The following is a 13251-nucleotide window of genomic DNA, read 5'->3' as shown; positions in this document are numbered from 1 at the left end:
CTTTATCTATTGACTGTTGGATTTTTTTCTTGTGTTTGACTACGAAAAGCTAGATACATTCTCTGTTTACAATAACATCCAACTGTCTTCGAGTACAACTAGAGGTATATTTTAATTTCATCGTTATCAACGTTTGCTTATCTGACCACCGGAAGCGTGATTCGTGGGAGTTTAAAAAGATTGTTTTGGTGATAGATTAGGTTTGGATGCATTCGATTGTCAAAGAAGCCCCAAACCTATCAGCTTGCAATAAAACCACACTGAACAATGGAATATACCGCCAGGGCGCTAGGGCACGCGTTGAATCAATCCGCACGCGAGATAGCACAAATCCCGCTTGCGCAAAAGCACAAAGCACGGGCTGCTTTGTTTTCAGTAATGAGATTTCAGTAACCGGGCGAGAAAAGTAAACAAAAACGCATAAAAATAGACCGCACATAGTAGGCGAACGGTGCGAGATAGAAAACCTTCCACGAAGCACGATAAGAAGCGGCTGAATCGCGGTGATTGTGCCATTCATGTTTTTTATTGACCGCTCAAATTAGACTCGATAATTTCGGGGCGTTCGATGCGGGCAGATTCTATCGCTAGCGGGGCTAGCATTAGAATGGAATCTGTTCTTTTTGTGTGTCGTAAAGAAGCCTACGACCTCGGTGCTTCGTTGTCTCTGCGTTACGGTCTACGTGGCTTCACGCGTCGCAGAAGTTTACAGGCACAGAAAACGTCGGCACAAGACGCCACAGAAACGTATAATGAACTATTCATGCCTCGCCGAGCCCGTCGGCGCTTAGAAAGAACCCTTTGCGAGAATTCACCGACATCCGGTCGTTCTGTGGGCCGTCCGGAGACAGGACGGTCTGTTTTCAAAACGTCGCTCCCCCTTTTTTTTGTGTGTGCTGAAAAGTTCACTAGCAATCACTCAAGAAACCGGCACGTATCTCGCCCGATGGAACCAATTATTTCCGCCTACAAAAGCGGCCTCGAAACCCCACTCGAACCGTCCGCCAACGGGACCCTTTTTCGATCCGACCTCGGACGGGGAAACCTTCCGTCTCGAAGCTCGAATTTCCCCCGAGCCGAGGGAAAATGACGGACCCCGCGGTCTCACCGGCGGTACCTTCTCCCCCATCAGCTCCCGTTCGGGTTTTGGTTTTGTGCGGGAAAAGTTTTCTATTTAACTTGAGCCGCCCGGAGTGCTTTGGAGGCTTGCGTGCCTACGTGTAAGGGTGGAAAAAAGGCCCATGACGGGTGGGGTGGGGCCATTGGATGGGAAGAAGCACCCACCCACCCACCTACCCACTCTGCGTTCCCCACGATGCCGTTCAGCCAACGGGAAGAGAAACCGCGGCTTCTTGCTTTCTTGCAGCATAACAGCCTCATCATCATCATCATCATCATCGTCGTTGTCGTCATTGGCATTTTCTTAGCACCGTGAGAGAGAGATTGGAGGGATTCGTTACGGAAGCGCTGCTTTCTATTGGAACGTCGCGCCGTCTCTCCGCTTCTCAATGCCCACCCCCGCTCTAGGGGCCTTTTTCTAGTGCAAGCCAGCAGATAGGCAATCTTCCGCGGCAACAATCATCAACACCGTCATCGAACGTAGTAGGCCTCGGCTTGCAGGAACGTTTTTCCCGCTGCTGTGCTTCGACCGTTTGCTGGCATTCATTGCGCAAGTCATGCTCTCGCTCGATCCCGTTCGGTGTTCACTCTCGCTCTCTCTCTCTCACTCTCTCTCTCTCTCTCTCGGTCCCTTCGCCGTTTGCCCTACGGACGTGCTCTCGGGCGCTGTTGCCGCAATTCAGGGGCCGCGTTGGGAAAAATGCGCTGGCGTCTTTTTTCACTTCGGCGTCGCGCTCAGTTCCGCTGCTCGACCTGGTTTTTCCTTTTTTGTTTCGCCCAACTCTTCTGCTTCTGCTCTCCCAACCACCCGCCCTTCCCCCCCTCTTCCCGCCCTCTATCTTTCCATCAGTAACATTGAACGAACCGAAAATTAATGAATGGTCCCGGCCCCCACGCACCTTCTCTGTGTTATTCTTGCTCGATCTCTCTCTCTGTCTCTATGCCATCCAATTTGTGATTATGTCGCTCCGTCGTTGCGTGCTTCCTTCCTTCTTTTCATCGACGCTTTATAGCGATTACGCCAGCGATTGCTGCTGCTGCTGATGATGATGATGATGATGATGATGACGATGATGATGATGTTGATGGAAGAGAAACGCGCCAGCAATCGCCACGAATCCGTCGTGATGTCGCGCGGTTTTTCGGGCCCACATGAATCGGAACCAACGTCGAAGCGGAAGAGACAGAGACTGCCAGAGTTAGAGAGAAAGAGAAAGAGAGAGAGAGCAAGCATGCCAGAGAGCATAAGTTCATACAAAAAGTTCCCACTAAGGAAGGCATGTCGATGAACCTTTTTCCTTTCGGCGACTGGCAGTCGTGTTTCGGAAATTTCCAAGCTAAAGTTTAAAACATTTCAAGCTACAACTCCTGTGCGTATAAGGATGCTACCGAGCTGGAACTGATTGCTGATTGTTTGTAATCTCTTAGTAAAACTTTCTCTTAGTAAACTTGCAAATCAAACACGTGTGAAGAAAGTAGATTGTTAAAGCATGATTTTCCCATCAACTTTAATATTATTATATAACTTGCATGATCTTTTATCATCGTCGCGAATTGTGTTCAACATTAAAACTTCTCAAACATGTTCAATAACCAAATAAAGTTAATGGTTGTTTAAACCCCCGATTCCCACTATGCAATACTAGCATATTCCTTCTCTCTCTCTATCATTCTCTCCTTCTCCATCTTTCTCTCTCTCTCTCTCTCTCTCTATCTCTCTCTCTCTCTCTCTCTCGCTGTCTACCAGACAATCTTTTTCAATCAGCTCTTCAATTCAATCAGCACGTAAAAACTCTATTTCAACACTACTAACGCCCTCTAGCGGCAGGTACCAGCGCATACAAGATCGATACGCAGCACGCAAGATTGCATGAATAGGAACAAAAATGGAGTAAATGAAATAAAATCATGTTACAAAGCATTCATACACGCCAAGAGTGGAGTCACAATAATAACTTATTTAACGACAATATGTTTCCCCCGCGAATGCAAGCCACTGAAAAGGAAGTCCCTTTAATCCTGAGGCCTTTTGGTCCTGTTGCACATGCAACAATGCAACCGCCACTCGTGTGCACTCGGTGTGAAGAATTGGATGCACTTTCAGCAGCCCGCTTTAATCTCCAATCAAGAACTCATTACATCCCCGAATTATCAACAAAGCTCAGCTCCCAGACCCAGGCCCTATGTTTACCGGTCCGATTAGCTACCTACTCTACCATAATTGGCTCTTAACTATCCGGCTCATCGCCAGCATAGCCCGCTGTAATCACGGCCTACTACGGCGTCAAAACGCTTGCCAATTCACCCCAACACACTCACGTGTGCCATGAATTTTCCCACTGACGTCACAACGGCGACCGAGATGGGGCATCGATACGCGTCCTTACCACCGTCCGGCATGTGTGCGGTTTCCCAGCGTCAAGTGAAAGTTGGCCGCGAACGACCGGATAATTGTTCTGTTTACATTGGCGCTGGTCACGAATATTCAATTTTCCACCCACCCGAAGGGTAGGAAACGCTCCAGTCGGCGAGTCAGCCTTTTGTGTTTCTGATCCTAGCGATCCCGGTCAGTCCGGTGGTGACAGGCACGTGATTCACTGGCTGCCATTGTGTTTGACCATTCGGTGGCTCGGTTTTATCGGTGCTTCTGGTAGGCAAACTCACACCAGCAATGACACCTCCAGAGGTGACGCCCGTCAAGCGGGTTTTGGTGCCACCTCCTCCATCAACTCCCTCGACGGCTCCGGTACAGGAAAAGGACGACATTGCTCCCGGGATGTTGGCCACCCCGGGACGAGACGATAGCACGCACGAAGCTCTGGCAGCGGTCATCTTCATGGGACAGCTGTTCTCGCTAATGCCCATCGCCGGGTACACCACGGATGACCCACGTGACGTCCGGATGCGCTTCCGTTCGGTGCGGTTCCTGTACGCGTGTCTCACGCTGGTCCTGATGCTGTCGCTCATCGTGATGTTGTGTGTGCATACGACGCATGAGGGTTCGTTCGGTGTCCAGCAAGCTTGTAAGTCCACGTGCCCCTTCAAGTAGTGATGGAGTTCGTTTCGACGGCTCACGTTCGGCTTTTCATTCCCCTGCAATACAGCGTCCCTTGCGTACTACGGTGTGATCGTGTTCTTCATGGTGGAGCTAATGCTGCTGGCACGCCACTGGCCCCGGATTATGGGCCGTTGGTTCGCGGATGAGCAACCCTTTCGGAGTGATCCTTACCGACCGCCAGCGGAAACGCTACCACTGCGACGTAAGATGCACCTGATCGCGTTCGGTGTGATGTGTTTCGCGTTTCTCGAGGACACGCTTAACTTTCTTTCCGCGTACCGGTTGAACGAGCTGCACATTCGGTACTGCCCGCATCGGAGCGGGTTCTGGAAGAACTTCTTCCATCGCGAGCATCCGTACGTGTTGCGAGCGATTCCGTACCATCCGGTGGTTGGGTGGACGATCGAGCTGACGATGCGTGTTGGCAAGTTCACCTGGCACTACGTGGACGTGTTTATCATCTGTCTTAGTCTGGGGCTTCAACGACGGTTTGTGCAGTTTAACGAGCGGCTTGAGCGACTCGACGGACAACCACAACCACAGGCCGTGTGGCGTCGATTGAGGTTAGATTTTGTGCGACTCACCGAACTGGTCGCGTACGTGGACGCTCGCTTCTCTAAGCTGATCCTGCTGTGTTGCGCCAATGACATGTTCTTCATCACCGTGCAGCTATTCAACAGCTTCGAGTAATGCATAGCTTTCTAGTGAAAGCCCTCGAGATGGTGCGTGCGTCTTAACGAGCTTTCAATTCATGTTCCCTTCACAGCCTGAAGCCGACCACGATGACGACGGTGTACTTCTGGTACTCGCTTGTGTTCCTGATGTGTCGGTGTTTTTTGATGCTGTTCGTTGTGTCGTCGGTGAGTCGAGCCTCGGAACGTCCACTGGAGACGTTAAGACGGTTCCCGAGCTCCAACTGGAATCTGGATCTACGTCGGCTCTGTGATGTGGCAGCCACGGCCGAGAACGCTCTATCCGGCAAGCGGTTTTTCTTCGTCCGGCGGCCTCTCATACTCGCGGTAGGACGGCCATTTGATGGATTTGACGTGCCAATTTGAGGTTCCAATGCGAATTTTGATGTCCCATTCACAGATGGCCGGTACGATCATCACGTACGAGCTGGTGCTGCTCGATCAGGTGAAGAAGGTTCCGGATAACACGCGCGATTGCACATTTTAGGAGCGATTCCGGAACGTCGACCGTTCTCGAAGTCAAAAGATCCGCTTTCTTTTATCGCCGGCATCACTGGAACGCTGCACTCTCGGTGTTCGCTTCATAATCATCTCGTGTTTGTAGCTATGAGCAAATAAAACTAAGCTAACACAGCTTCAGTTTGTAACCCCAGCTAGTGCGATCGTTGATTTGTGCGTGATTTCTGCGTCAGCTATACGTGAGATTTGTGTACCTTTTGGCAAGACACAGTTTGAACTGCTCCATAGATTGTGATCTACGTGTGTTCGCACAAGATGTTTACATATGACGAAAGTTTAACTTCGTCAAGTAAATGTTCGCAAGGGTTTATACATGAAACATACAGCTGTTTGTTGCCGCATCACGCAAAAATACTGTCAATCGCATACATTCTTAAGCACTCACATAATGCCAGCCAGTGCAATCCACGGTTTTTGCGTCCCGGCGGACAATTTTGCTAGTGTCCCTTTCGCGATATGAGAAATTTCTGGAGGATTTCGTTCCTGAACGGGACCAAATAGAGGTAGAAACCCGCTTAAGGAAGTTTGAACGGTTATGAAAAAGATCTTGAAGATATTCAGCAAGGGTTGGAACATTCCTCTTCCACCGCTGAAGAAATATCGCAAAATGCTGCGTTGAGGGAGAATTTCGAAAATTGAACACATTCAGGTGCAATCGAAACTGCAGGCGCAATTACGGTTAGGGCAAGCATCTAATGCCCAAACGATCGAATCCGCTCATACGGGTATTAAACTTCCCACGATTGCACTACATGAATTTGCAGGAGATTATATGCAATGGTTGACATTCCGCGATACGTTTTAATGCTTCGTACATGCAAACGAAGACTTACCGGCGATACAAAAATTCCACTATTTGCGCGCCGCCGTGAATGGAGAAGCGGCTCATGTAATAGAGTCAATCATTATAAGCGCGGCTAACGACGACTTACCGTGGAACACATTAACCGAGCGATACTCGAATGAAGATCTGCTTAAAAAATGCCATTTACAAGCCATGTTTGTCATTCCTGCTGCAAGGAAGGAAAGCGTAGCATCACTGCACCATCTTGTTTGGTGAATTTGAACGGCACAAAAATATTATTTGCAGCACTTAGGAAAAGAAACGGGCACTTGGGGGTAGCATTCTGGAACATCTACTTTACACCAAGCTTCCAATAATTACATTACAATAATCGGAGTACAAATGCCGTTACTGTAACGCTGCACACCCCACACGAAACTGCACTTCACACACAATAATACAAGTTACACTGCACCACCCACACGATGTCACTAGCGATCACAGGGCCACAAACAACACACAACGCACTTTTGCAGCAGCACTGCAGCAAGCATCCAAGCAGGTCTTACTCCAAACTGCGTTTATAAATATAGTTCACGAGTTCGGAATCGTTCATCCTGCGCGATCGACTCGCTCGTCGACTGCACTTGAAGAAACGAAAAGTGAACTTTACTATCGTTGGGGCAGGCCAATCTACGAAAACCGTACGGGAATCTGTGCATTTCCCAGATTATCTCAACGATCCAGTTCGTTCGCAGTGAACACCGATTTGTTGATAGGTGACACAACACAAGACACAAGAAGACACGTACACAACAGTCAACACAATTTACCCCTGCCGCATTGTTTATGTTTATGGAAACGATCACTCATGTTTATGGAAACTGCTAAAATCTTACTATGTAAACTGGCGCAGCAAGAAGAATTCACATCGGAGATCCGACTACTGGCAAAGGGGAGAAGCCGTGGAAAAACATTCACCTCTACGGCAATTGAATCCTTTTGTTCGACGAAAAGGGAATAGTGGGAGTAGGAGGGCGGTTGAAGCTTGCACAGCTTCCTTATCAATTTAAACATCCCATCGTGCTCCCCAAAAACCATAAGCTAGCCCATCTCGTCGCGCGCTGCACTTTCATGAAAAGCTTATGCATATGGCGGAGGAAGACTATCACTTTCCCAGATTCGAGAAAAATATTGGCCACTCGATGAGCGACGTTTGGTGAAGAGAATAGTACGGTATTGCTTTCGCTGCATACGGCAGGACCCGCTGGTGATGCAACAACAAACTGGTCAACTTCCATATGAACGCATCACACTCCAAGCCGGCCGTTTTCGATATGCGGAGTCGATTACGCAGGCCCATTTTATCTTAAACCAACTCACAAGAGAGCTTCTGCCGCTAAATGCTACTTGTGAGTGTGTTTGTTCGTATGTTTTGCAAACAAGGCAGTTCATCTGGAGCTTGTTGGCGATCTCACCACTGCCGGATTTTTAGCCGCATTACATCGTTTCTCATGCCGTCGCGGATTAAAGTTGCTGCAAACGAACTTAATGAACTGTTTAAAATGTTTCAGAACGAGCAACAACAAAACACAATTACATCTCACTGCACCGACATGGGAATAACTTGGCACTTTACACTTTACACCAGAGGCCCCACATTTCGGTGGATTATGTGGGCAGCAGCAGTGAAGACTGCCAACACGACACACCTCTACATGCAGTTAGGCAGTTCTAGGCTTTCTTACGAAGGTAACAGCACCATTCTGCAGCAGATAGAAGCGGCAATGAACACGCGTCCTTTATTGCCGCTAACGGATGACGCCAATGACCACAATGGCGGCGTTTACACCTGCACACTGCTCAATCGGCACATCAATGCATGCTGTTCCCATCCCTGAATACACTCGCTTGAATGGCATACACTTTGGACGAATTACAGAGCTTGCAAATTACTTGTTTAACGCTTCTGGAAGCATTGGGCAACCGAGTATCTGCAGGAAATGCAGAGAGAAAACAGTACCTGGCAGAATGGTCATCCTTGTGGACGATTCGCTTCCCATCACCAAATGGTCACTTGGTCGCGCTTCATCGATATACACTCTTTACAGGATCATCTTACGCGTGTGGTAAAATTAACAACGGCAAAATGGAATAGTGACCCGTCCAATTATCAAAATATGTTTACTTCCCTGCACGAAGGCATCAGCTTAGTAGCACGTGGGGTTTTATTTGATGACGTTCTGTCATGGGGGGTAGTATGTTTGCACAAGATGTCACATTTGACAAAAGTTTAGCTTCGTCAAGTAAATGTTTGCAAGTGTTTATACTTGATGAACATTCAGTTTCGTCAGGTAAATGTTGAGTTACCTCTCGCGTGAGTGGCACCCACGACTTATGCATAAATGAGAGATAATTAAAGAGACTCAACCCTCTTGCCTTTCTGAATGCAAGCAGCGATATTGGTAACTATTTTAAATTGATCCGAAATTTACCGCGATTGTGTTCAACGTGCGCTTCAAGAGAGGCACTAATGCACCGATGTAGGCGGTTCTTTCCGCTAGAAGCCACTCAAGCAAACCTAACACTAGCAGCACCACATTGAGTGGTGCTTGATGATGTTGCACCATTGCACATCGGGAAAGTACCGCACCTTGCTGAGGTCTTATCGGTGCCTATCGCAACCGTGAGTCAACAGAACAAAAGACAATTTAAATCATTACCGTCCGCGCTATCGGTGATAGCCTGTTACTGATAGCCAACATGTAGGAAAGGTTTGTTCACGCGTGGGGCCATTCAAGTTCCTGATCAATGGTAATGGTTGAGCATGCCATGGAATGCTTCTGATTTATACGCCCGGGTTATTTACTTTGAAAAAGTCGACTCGATGAGGAAGGTTCCCGGCAAAATACCTAAAGTAAAAAAAACGAAGGGCTCCAGCTCCAAAGACACGTGTCTGTGTATTTCTATTCATCATTTACTTGTCACGTTTTCTAGCTCGATTCCCTACAAATTTATTCGATTCTTCAGTACGGCGCCATTCCAGGGCCAGTCGCTCCGTGCTCAACCAGCACCTCGTAGTTTTTGAACGGAATCTCGCTACCACCGTACGAGATGTACAGCGACTGGTGGCTCGGGTGAATCTTTCCCGGTGTCAAGCTACCCATATGGTGTGTCCGACCGATGTAAAGCACCTCACCGGACGACGTGCGCCCACCAAGCACCGCATTTGGTGGTACACTTCCGAACCCAGACGGCATCCAGGACACGTTGCCACCGCACAACACCTCGTACGAGTGTTTCGGAATCTCCTGGCCGTTGAAGCAGATGTAGGCAACCTGCTGGCTGGGCAGGACCTTAGCTGGCAACTGTTCGCCCTCGTGGAACGCCCGACCAACGTAGATAGGCGAGCTGTCGGAATCATGCCCAGCTAGGATGGCTCCCGCCGGCATCGGAGCATGTGCCGTGCAGTGTTGCCAGTTGGCTGAAAATCGAATCCGGGACACTTAGAAGACCTTTAGAAAGGAGATATACGAGGGATGGTACTTACAGCGCTGCGGACCTACGAGCACCTCGTACTGCAGGTAGCTCTGTTCTGCTCCAGCGAACGGAATATAGAGACATCCGTGTTCGCGATGAACTTTACCCGGCGTCAAACTGCTCAGGTGATGAGCTCGTCCAACGTACAGTGGGGAACCCGAGACCGTGTTGCCAGCCGGTACAGCTCCCGCTGGGACGTGTCCATTGCTGCTGCCGACCCAGGTGAATCCTGTGCCCGTGAGGACCTGTTGACGAGCGGAATAATCCGTTATAAGGACACCCAGGTAAAAAAGGTGCTGGATGCTCTCCAACAAAGGGCCTCATACCTCGAAATTGGACTTGAAGATCTCCAAGCCGTTGTGCGAAACGTACGCGGCCTGTTTGGTGGGAAGGACCTTCGCCGGCAAATTATCACCATCGTGATACGCGCGACCGACGTAAATCGGAGAGCCGTCCTGGTCGTTACCGGCGTGCACCGCCATCGGCGGGATGCCTTGGTGGCTGGTACATGGAATCCACGTAAAACCTACATAATCGGTTACCGATAAGAAAGCCAATCTGTAAATCCATGCGCATAAAGGTGACTCCAAAGGGTGGATCGATTTACGGTGTTACCAGCTGCACCGTCATTTATTGCTGATAAAGTGAATCGAAAAATGGCAACGGAAATGACGATTCGCGATAGGTGTGATCATCATCACGAAGATAGCACGAAAGGTTGCTTTTTTACAACGGCATTTTGTTGGTTTGAAACGGGCACCGAGATTTTGATACAAAAAAAACGTCCCAATGCATTGTTATGCGCCTGACTAGCTTTTCCATGTAGCACAATGGATTGTAGATGAGCTGAGTGTAGATCTATTTCGCCCTGGCAAAGGCATCCCGCCACGATCGGCAAATATTTTCTCACCTGAGTTCATGTTGTCGATGAGGGTTAAACAAAAAATGTAAACAGCTGTTATGGCACTCTGATATCACTTGCACAACCGGTTCCGGGAGCGTTTCGTGCGTTACTAACCGTTTCAGGCGACGTGCGGCCAGCTAATGGTATAAATGCCGCGAGCTGATAAGTGCGAACCGATATCAGGCACAGCTACTAGTACAATATTGGGGCGGAAATACGCTTACAACCATGTACAGAAACTGTTACCACCAACCTCACCATGCGGAATCCACCCCGGAGGAGGCAGCTGTGCAAGCTGTTGTTTGTACCAGGTCGGCCAGTTATCTTTTTTCTGGCGGGATGTGAATCACGCGGATTGAAAGAATCATGCGGCTGCAAAGCCTGCCGTGCGGGGGAATGATTCATTTCACACAAATTTGTGTGTTGTTGCAGAACAGCTACAACTACATTTTCAGACATCGAATTTATCACGCATTACGACGGTTAAATTGCAAATATTCCACTCCAAGGTACCTGATGGCTGGGTGACCGATAAGAGGAAGGAGTTGTAGCATGATAGTGATAACAGGATGGATGGCCTTACAACGAGCACTCATCATGAGTGTTCTTATTGCGCATGAAGCCATTTCTATATTTTGAATGTGTTTTTTTTTATTCTCATAATAGGATGATAACAACAAGAGGTGGATAAGTGAAGTGTTTTCATTTGCAACGTTGCATAAAATGCATTTTATTTCAGACTTGCATAACATTTCACGCTGTGAATAAGAGTCATGTACCCTTCGGATAACTAGCGTGCTTCAATAATTACAATCAAATAGTGAAAGAATCTTGCGCTTATTAATGTAATAAATTAATTTTAGCAAAACATACTTATTGCCTTACTACCACGGAAACTTTTCAAATCATCCTCCCGAACAGCAAGCACGTGTTTGTTCGGCTTCTCATGTGCACGATCGGCTCCCCCCAAACAAAAGTCGGTTTGGAGCTGCATTGCTGGCGTACAAGTTTGCATGCAACTTGCATTGTTTAAATGCATTTGAAAAGTTGGTGCTAAATTGAAGGAGCTGTGTAGTAGATATGTTGCTAAATGACCATTGGTCAAATACTTATGTTCCTACCTTAATCGCGCCTTAACTGGTTTTAAAATATTTATTAAAAATTTGTTTAAAATGATCACTAAGTACCCTTAATCATGACCAATAATTATAGTTATTAGGAAAGCATTATCTATGCGCTCGATGATGCGAATTTCAAATTAATTGATTCATTTTATAAATCCATTGATTGATAGTGCAATATTTAATATGCATACATTACGGTCATGTGCCACTGATTGAAGGTCTTTTTATTTGCAACATAAAAAAAAACTAATCTATTTTTAGCTATTCGCATTTGATCACTTGTCAAAGATGGATAAAAATATCACAAAAAGTAGGAAAACCCCCTACACTCTATGCAAAACAAATACGGTAAGGTCAGCACCGAAAAGAACATTCTTGATGCAGTTGCTTCAATGCCAACGTATGCCTTTCTCTCACGCCAAGGCCTTCCAACACCGAAAGCCCCTTTTTCAACGAGCAAACGATCTTCAATTACGATCCGATCTCGAAAGAAGCCACTGCCACTTTGAATAACTGTTCTGCTCACCCAAATCTCCGGTAGCTCCGGTTTCACACACGCACTCTTTCTCTGTCTCTATCTCTCTCTCTCTCTCTCTCTCTCTCTCTCTCGTTTACTCACGGCTTCCAATTTTAATATCCTTTTAAAAGCCCGTGATCGAACCCACCGAAGCTCGATCGATCAATTACTCGCGATCGCACCAGCTCATTGGTAGGCAGTGGCATGCGTTGGCTCATGTGTAAACATTTTAATTTACCTCCGCGTGACGACGTGACGCCTCATCGGACCACTTCCGGGGGGCGCGGGCCGGAGGCAAGATCGCACGGGTGTGTACAATTAGTGTAATTTTATCCCCTCTCTCAGCACGGTTGCATCCCTCGATCGCCATCGTTGATACATCGTATCATCTGCTCACCTGCTTCCCTGCCCTGGGTACTACACCATCGCCACCCCTAAAGCATCCCTCGAAAGCCTGTGAACCGCGAACAAGCCTCGTGGGCACGATCTCGCGCGATCACAGCCACCCGAGCCTAGGCGAGGCCGGAAAGAGAAGAATGCGGCTCAGAACCACCCTACCCGAGCAGCACCGTGTCCCGGTTGGGCTGTAGTATATGAAGCGCCCACCGCCGGTTCAACATCAGCATTCTGTTCTCGATCGTCGCCGGTGACAGTGTCTCGCAAGGTGAGCTCAGTAGTTACCGAACCACGAGGCATCGACAGTTAGCGTCTAGACACAAGCGCTTAAAACAAACAACCAATGTGTATGCACACACGTACCATCCGCCGATGGTGGCATTTTTTCGGGCTTGAGTGAGCTTTCCGAGCGGCCGTGTTTAAGTGTCCGGTCAAAATAGTACACCAACTGCGAGCGATCGCGAAGTGACGATACAAGTGCTAGACAGAACAGGACAAGAATCGCACAAACAGATAAACTGTGTCGTTAGCGCAGCAAGTGGACTGTTTTAGAGGATCGCTTCTTTTTTTTTAACGGTGTGATTCGCGTAATTAATTG

At 48.0% G+C, this 13251-nt stretch overlaps 2 protein-coding genes across 2 annotated transcripts; one reads left to right on the top strand and one right to left on the bottom strand.

The window, feature by feature from the left end:
• Positions 1 to 3790: 3790 nt before the first annotated feature.
• LOC128724748 (gustatory receptor for sugar taste 64a-like) lies at positions 3791 to 5356 on the top strand. Its single transcript, XM_053818470.1, has 4 exons — positions 3791 to 4142; positions 4224 to 4863; positions 4944 to 5196; positions 5270 to 5356. The coding sequence occupies exons 1-4, from the start codon at positions 3791 to 3793 to the stop codon at positions 5354 to 5356; spliced, it is 1332 nt and encodes a 443-aa protein (XP_053674445.1).
• A 3751-nt stretch (positions 5357 to 9107) lies between these two features.
• LOC128727804 (uncharacterized) lies at positions 9108 to 10758 on the bottom strand. The gene is made up of 4 exons (XM_053821749.1): positions 10623 to 10758; positions 10039 to 10238; positions 9723 to 9957; positions 9108 to 9656 (listed from the first exon to the last, which is right to left on the bottom strand). Exons 1-4 carry the CDS (start codon positions 10630 to 10632, stop codon positions 9199 to 9201), a joined length of 903 nt encoding a protein of 300 aa, XP_053677724.1. The 5' UTR covers positions 10633 to 10758; the 3' UTR covers positions 9108 to 9198.
• Positions 10759 to 13251: the final 2493 nt, after the last annotated feature.

The sequence above is a fragment of the Anopheles nili genome, chromosome 3 (genome assembly GCF_943737925.1).
Source record: "Anopheles nili chromosome 3, idAnoNiliSN_F5_01, whole genome shotgun sequence".
Lineage (NCBI taxonomy): Eukaryota > Metazoa > Arthropoda > Insecta > Diptera > Culicidae > Anopheles > Anopheles nili.
The sequence above is the reverse complement of the archived record's forward strand: the minus strand, read 5'-3'. Positions and strand labels throughout refer to the sequence as shown.

What these genes read in the sequence shown, in the direction of transcription:
- LOC128724748 (XM_053818470.1), top strand. Translation starts at nt 3,791, where the DNA reads ATGACACCTCCAGAGGTGACGCCCGTCAAGCGGGTTTTGGTGCCACCT. An exon ending in GTTCGGTGTCCAGCAAGCTT is followed by an intron (nt 4,143 to 4,223) that starts GTAAGTCCACGT and finishes CCTGCAATACAG; the next exon opens with CGTCCCTTGCGTACTACGGT. An exon ending in GGCGGCCTCTCATACTCGCG is followed by an intron (nt 5,197 to 5,269) that starts GTAGGACGGCCA and finishes TCCCATTCACAG; the next exon opens with ATGGCCGGTACGATCATCAC.
- LOC128727804 (XM_053821749.1), bottom strand. An exon ending in TCTTCAAGTCCAATTTCGAG is followed by an intron (nt 9,958 to 10,038) that starts GTATGAGGCCCT and finishes GCTCGTCAACAG; the next exon opens with GTCCTCACGGGCACAGGATT. An exon ending in GCTCGTAGGTCCGCAGCGCT is followed by an intron (nt 9,657 to 9,722) that starts GTAAGTACCATC and finishes TTCGATTTTCAG; the next exon opens with CCAACTGGCAACACTGCACG.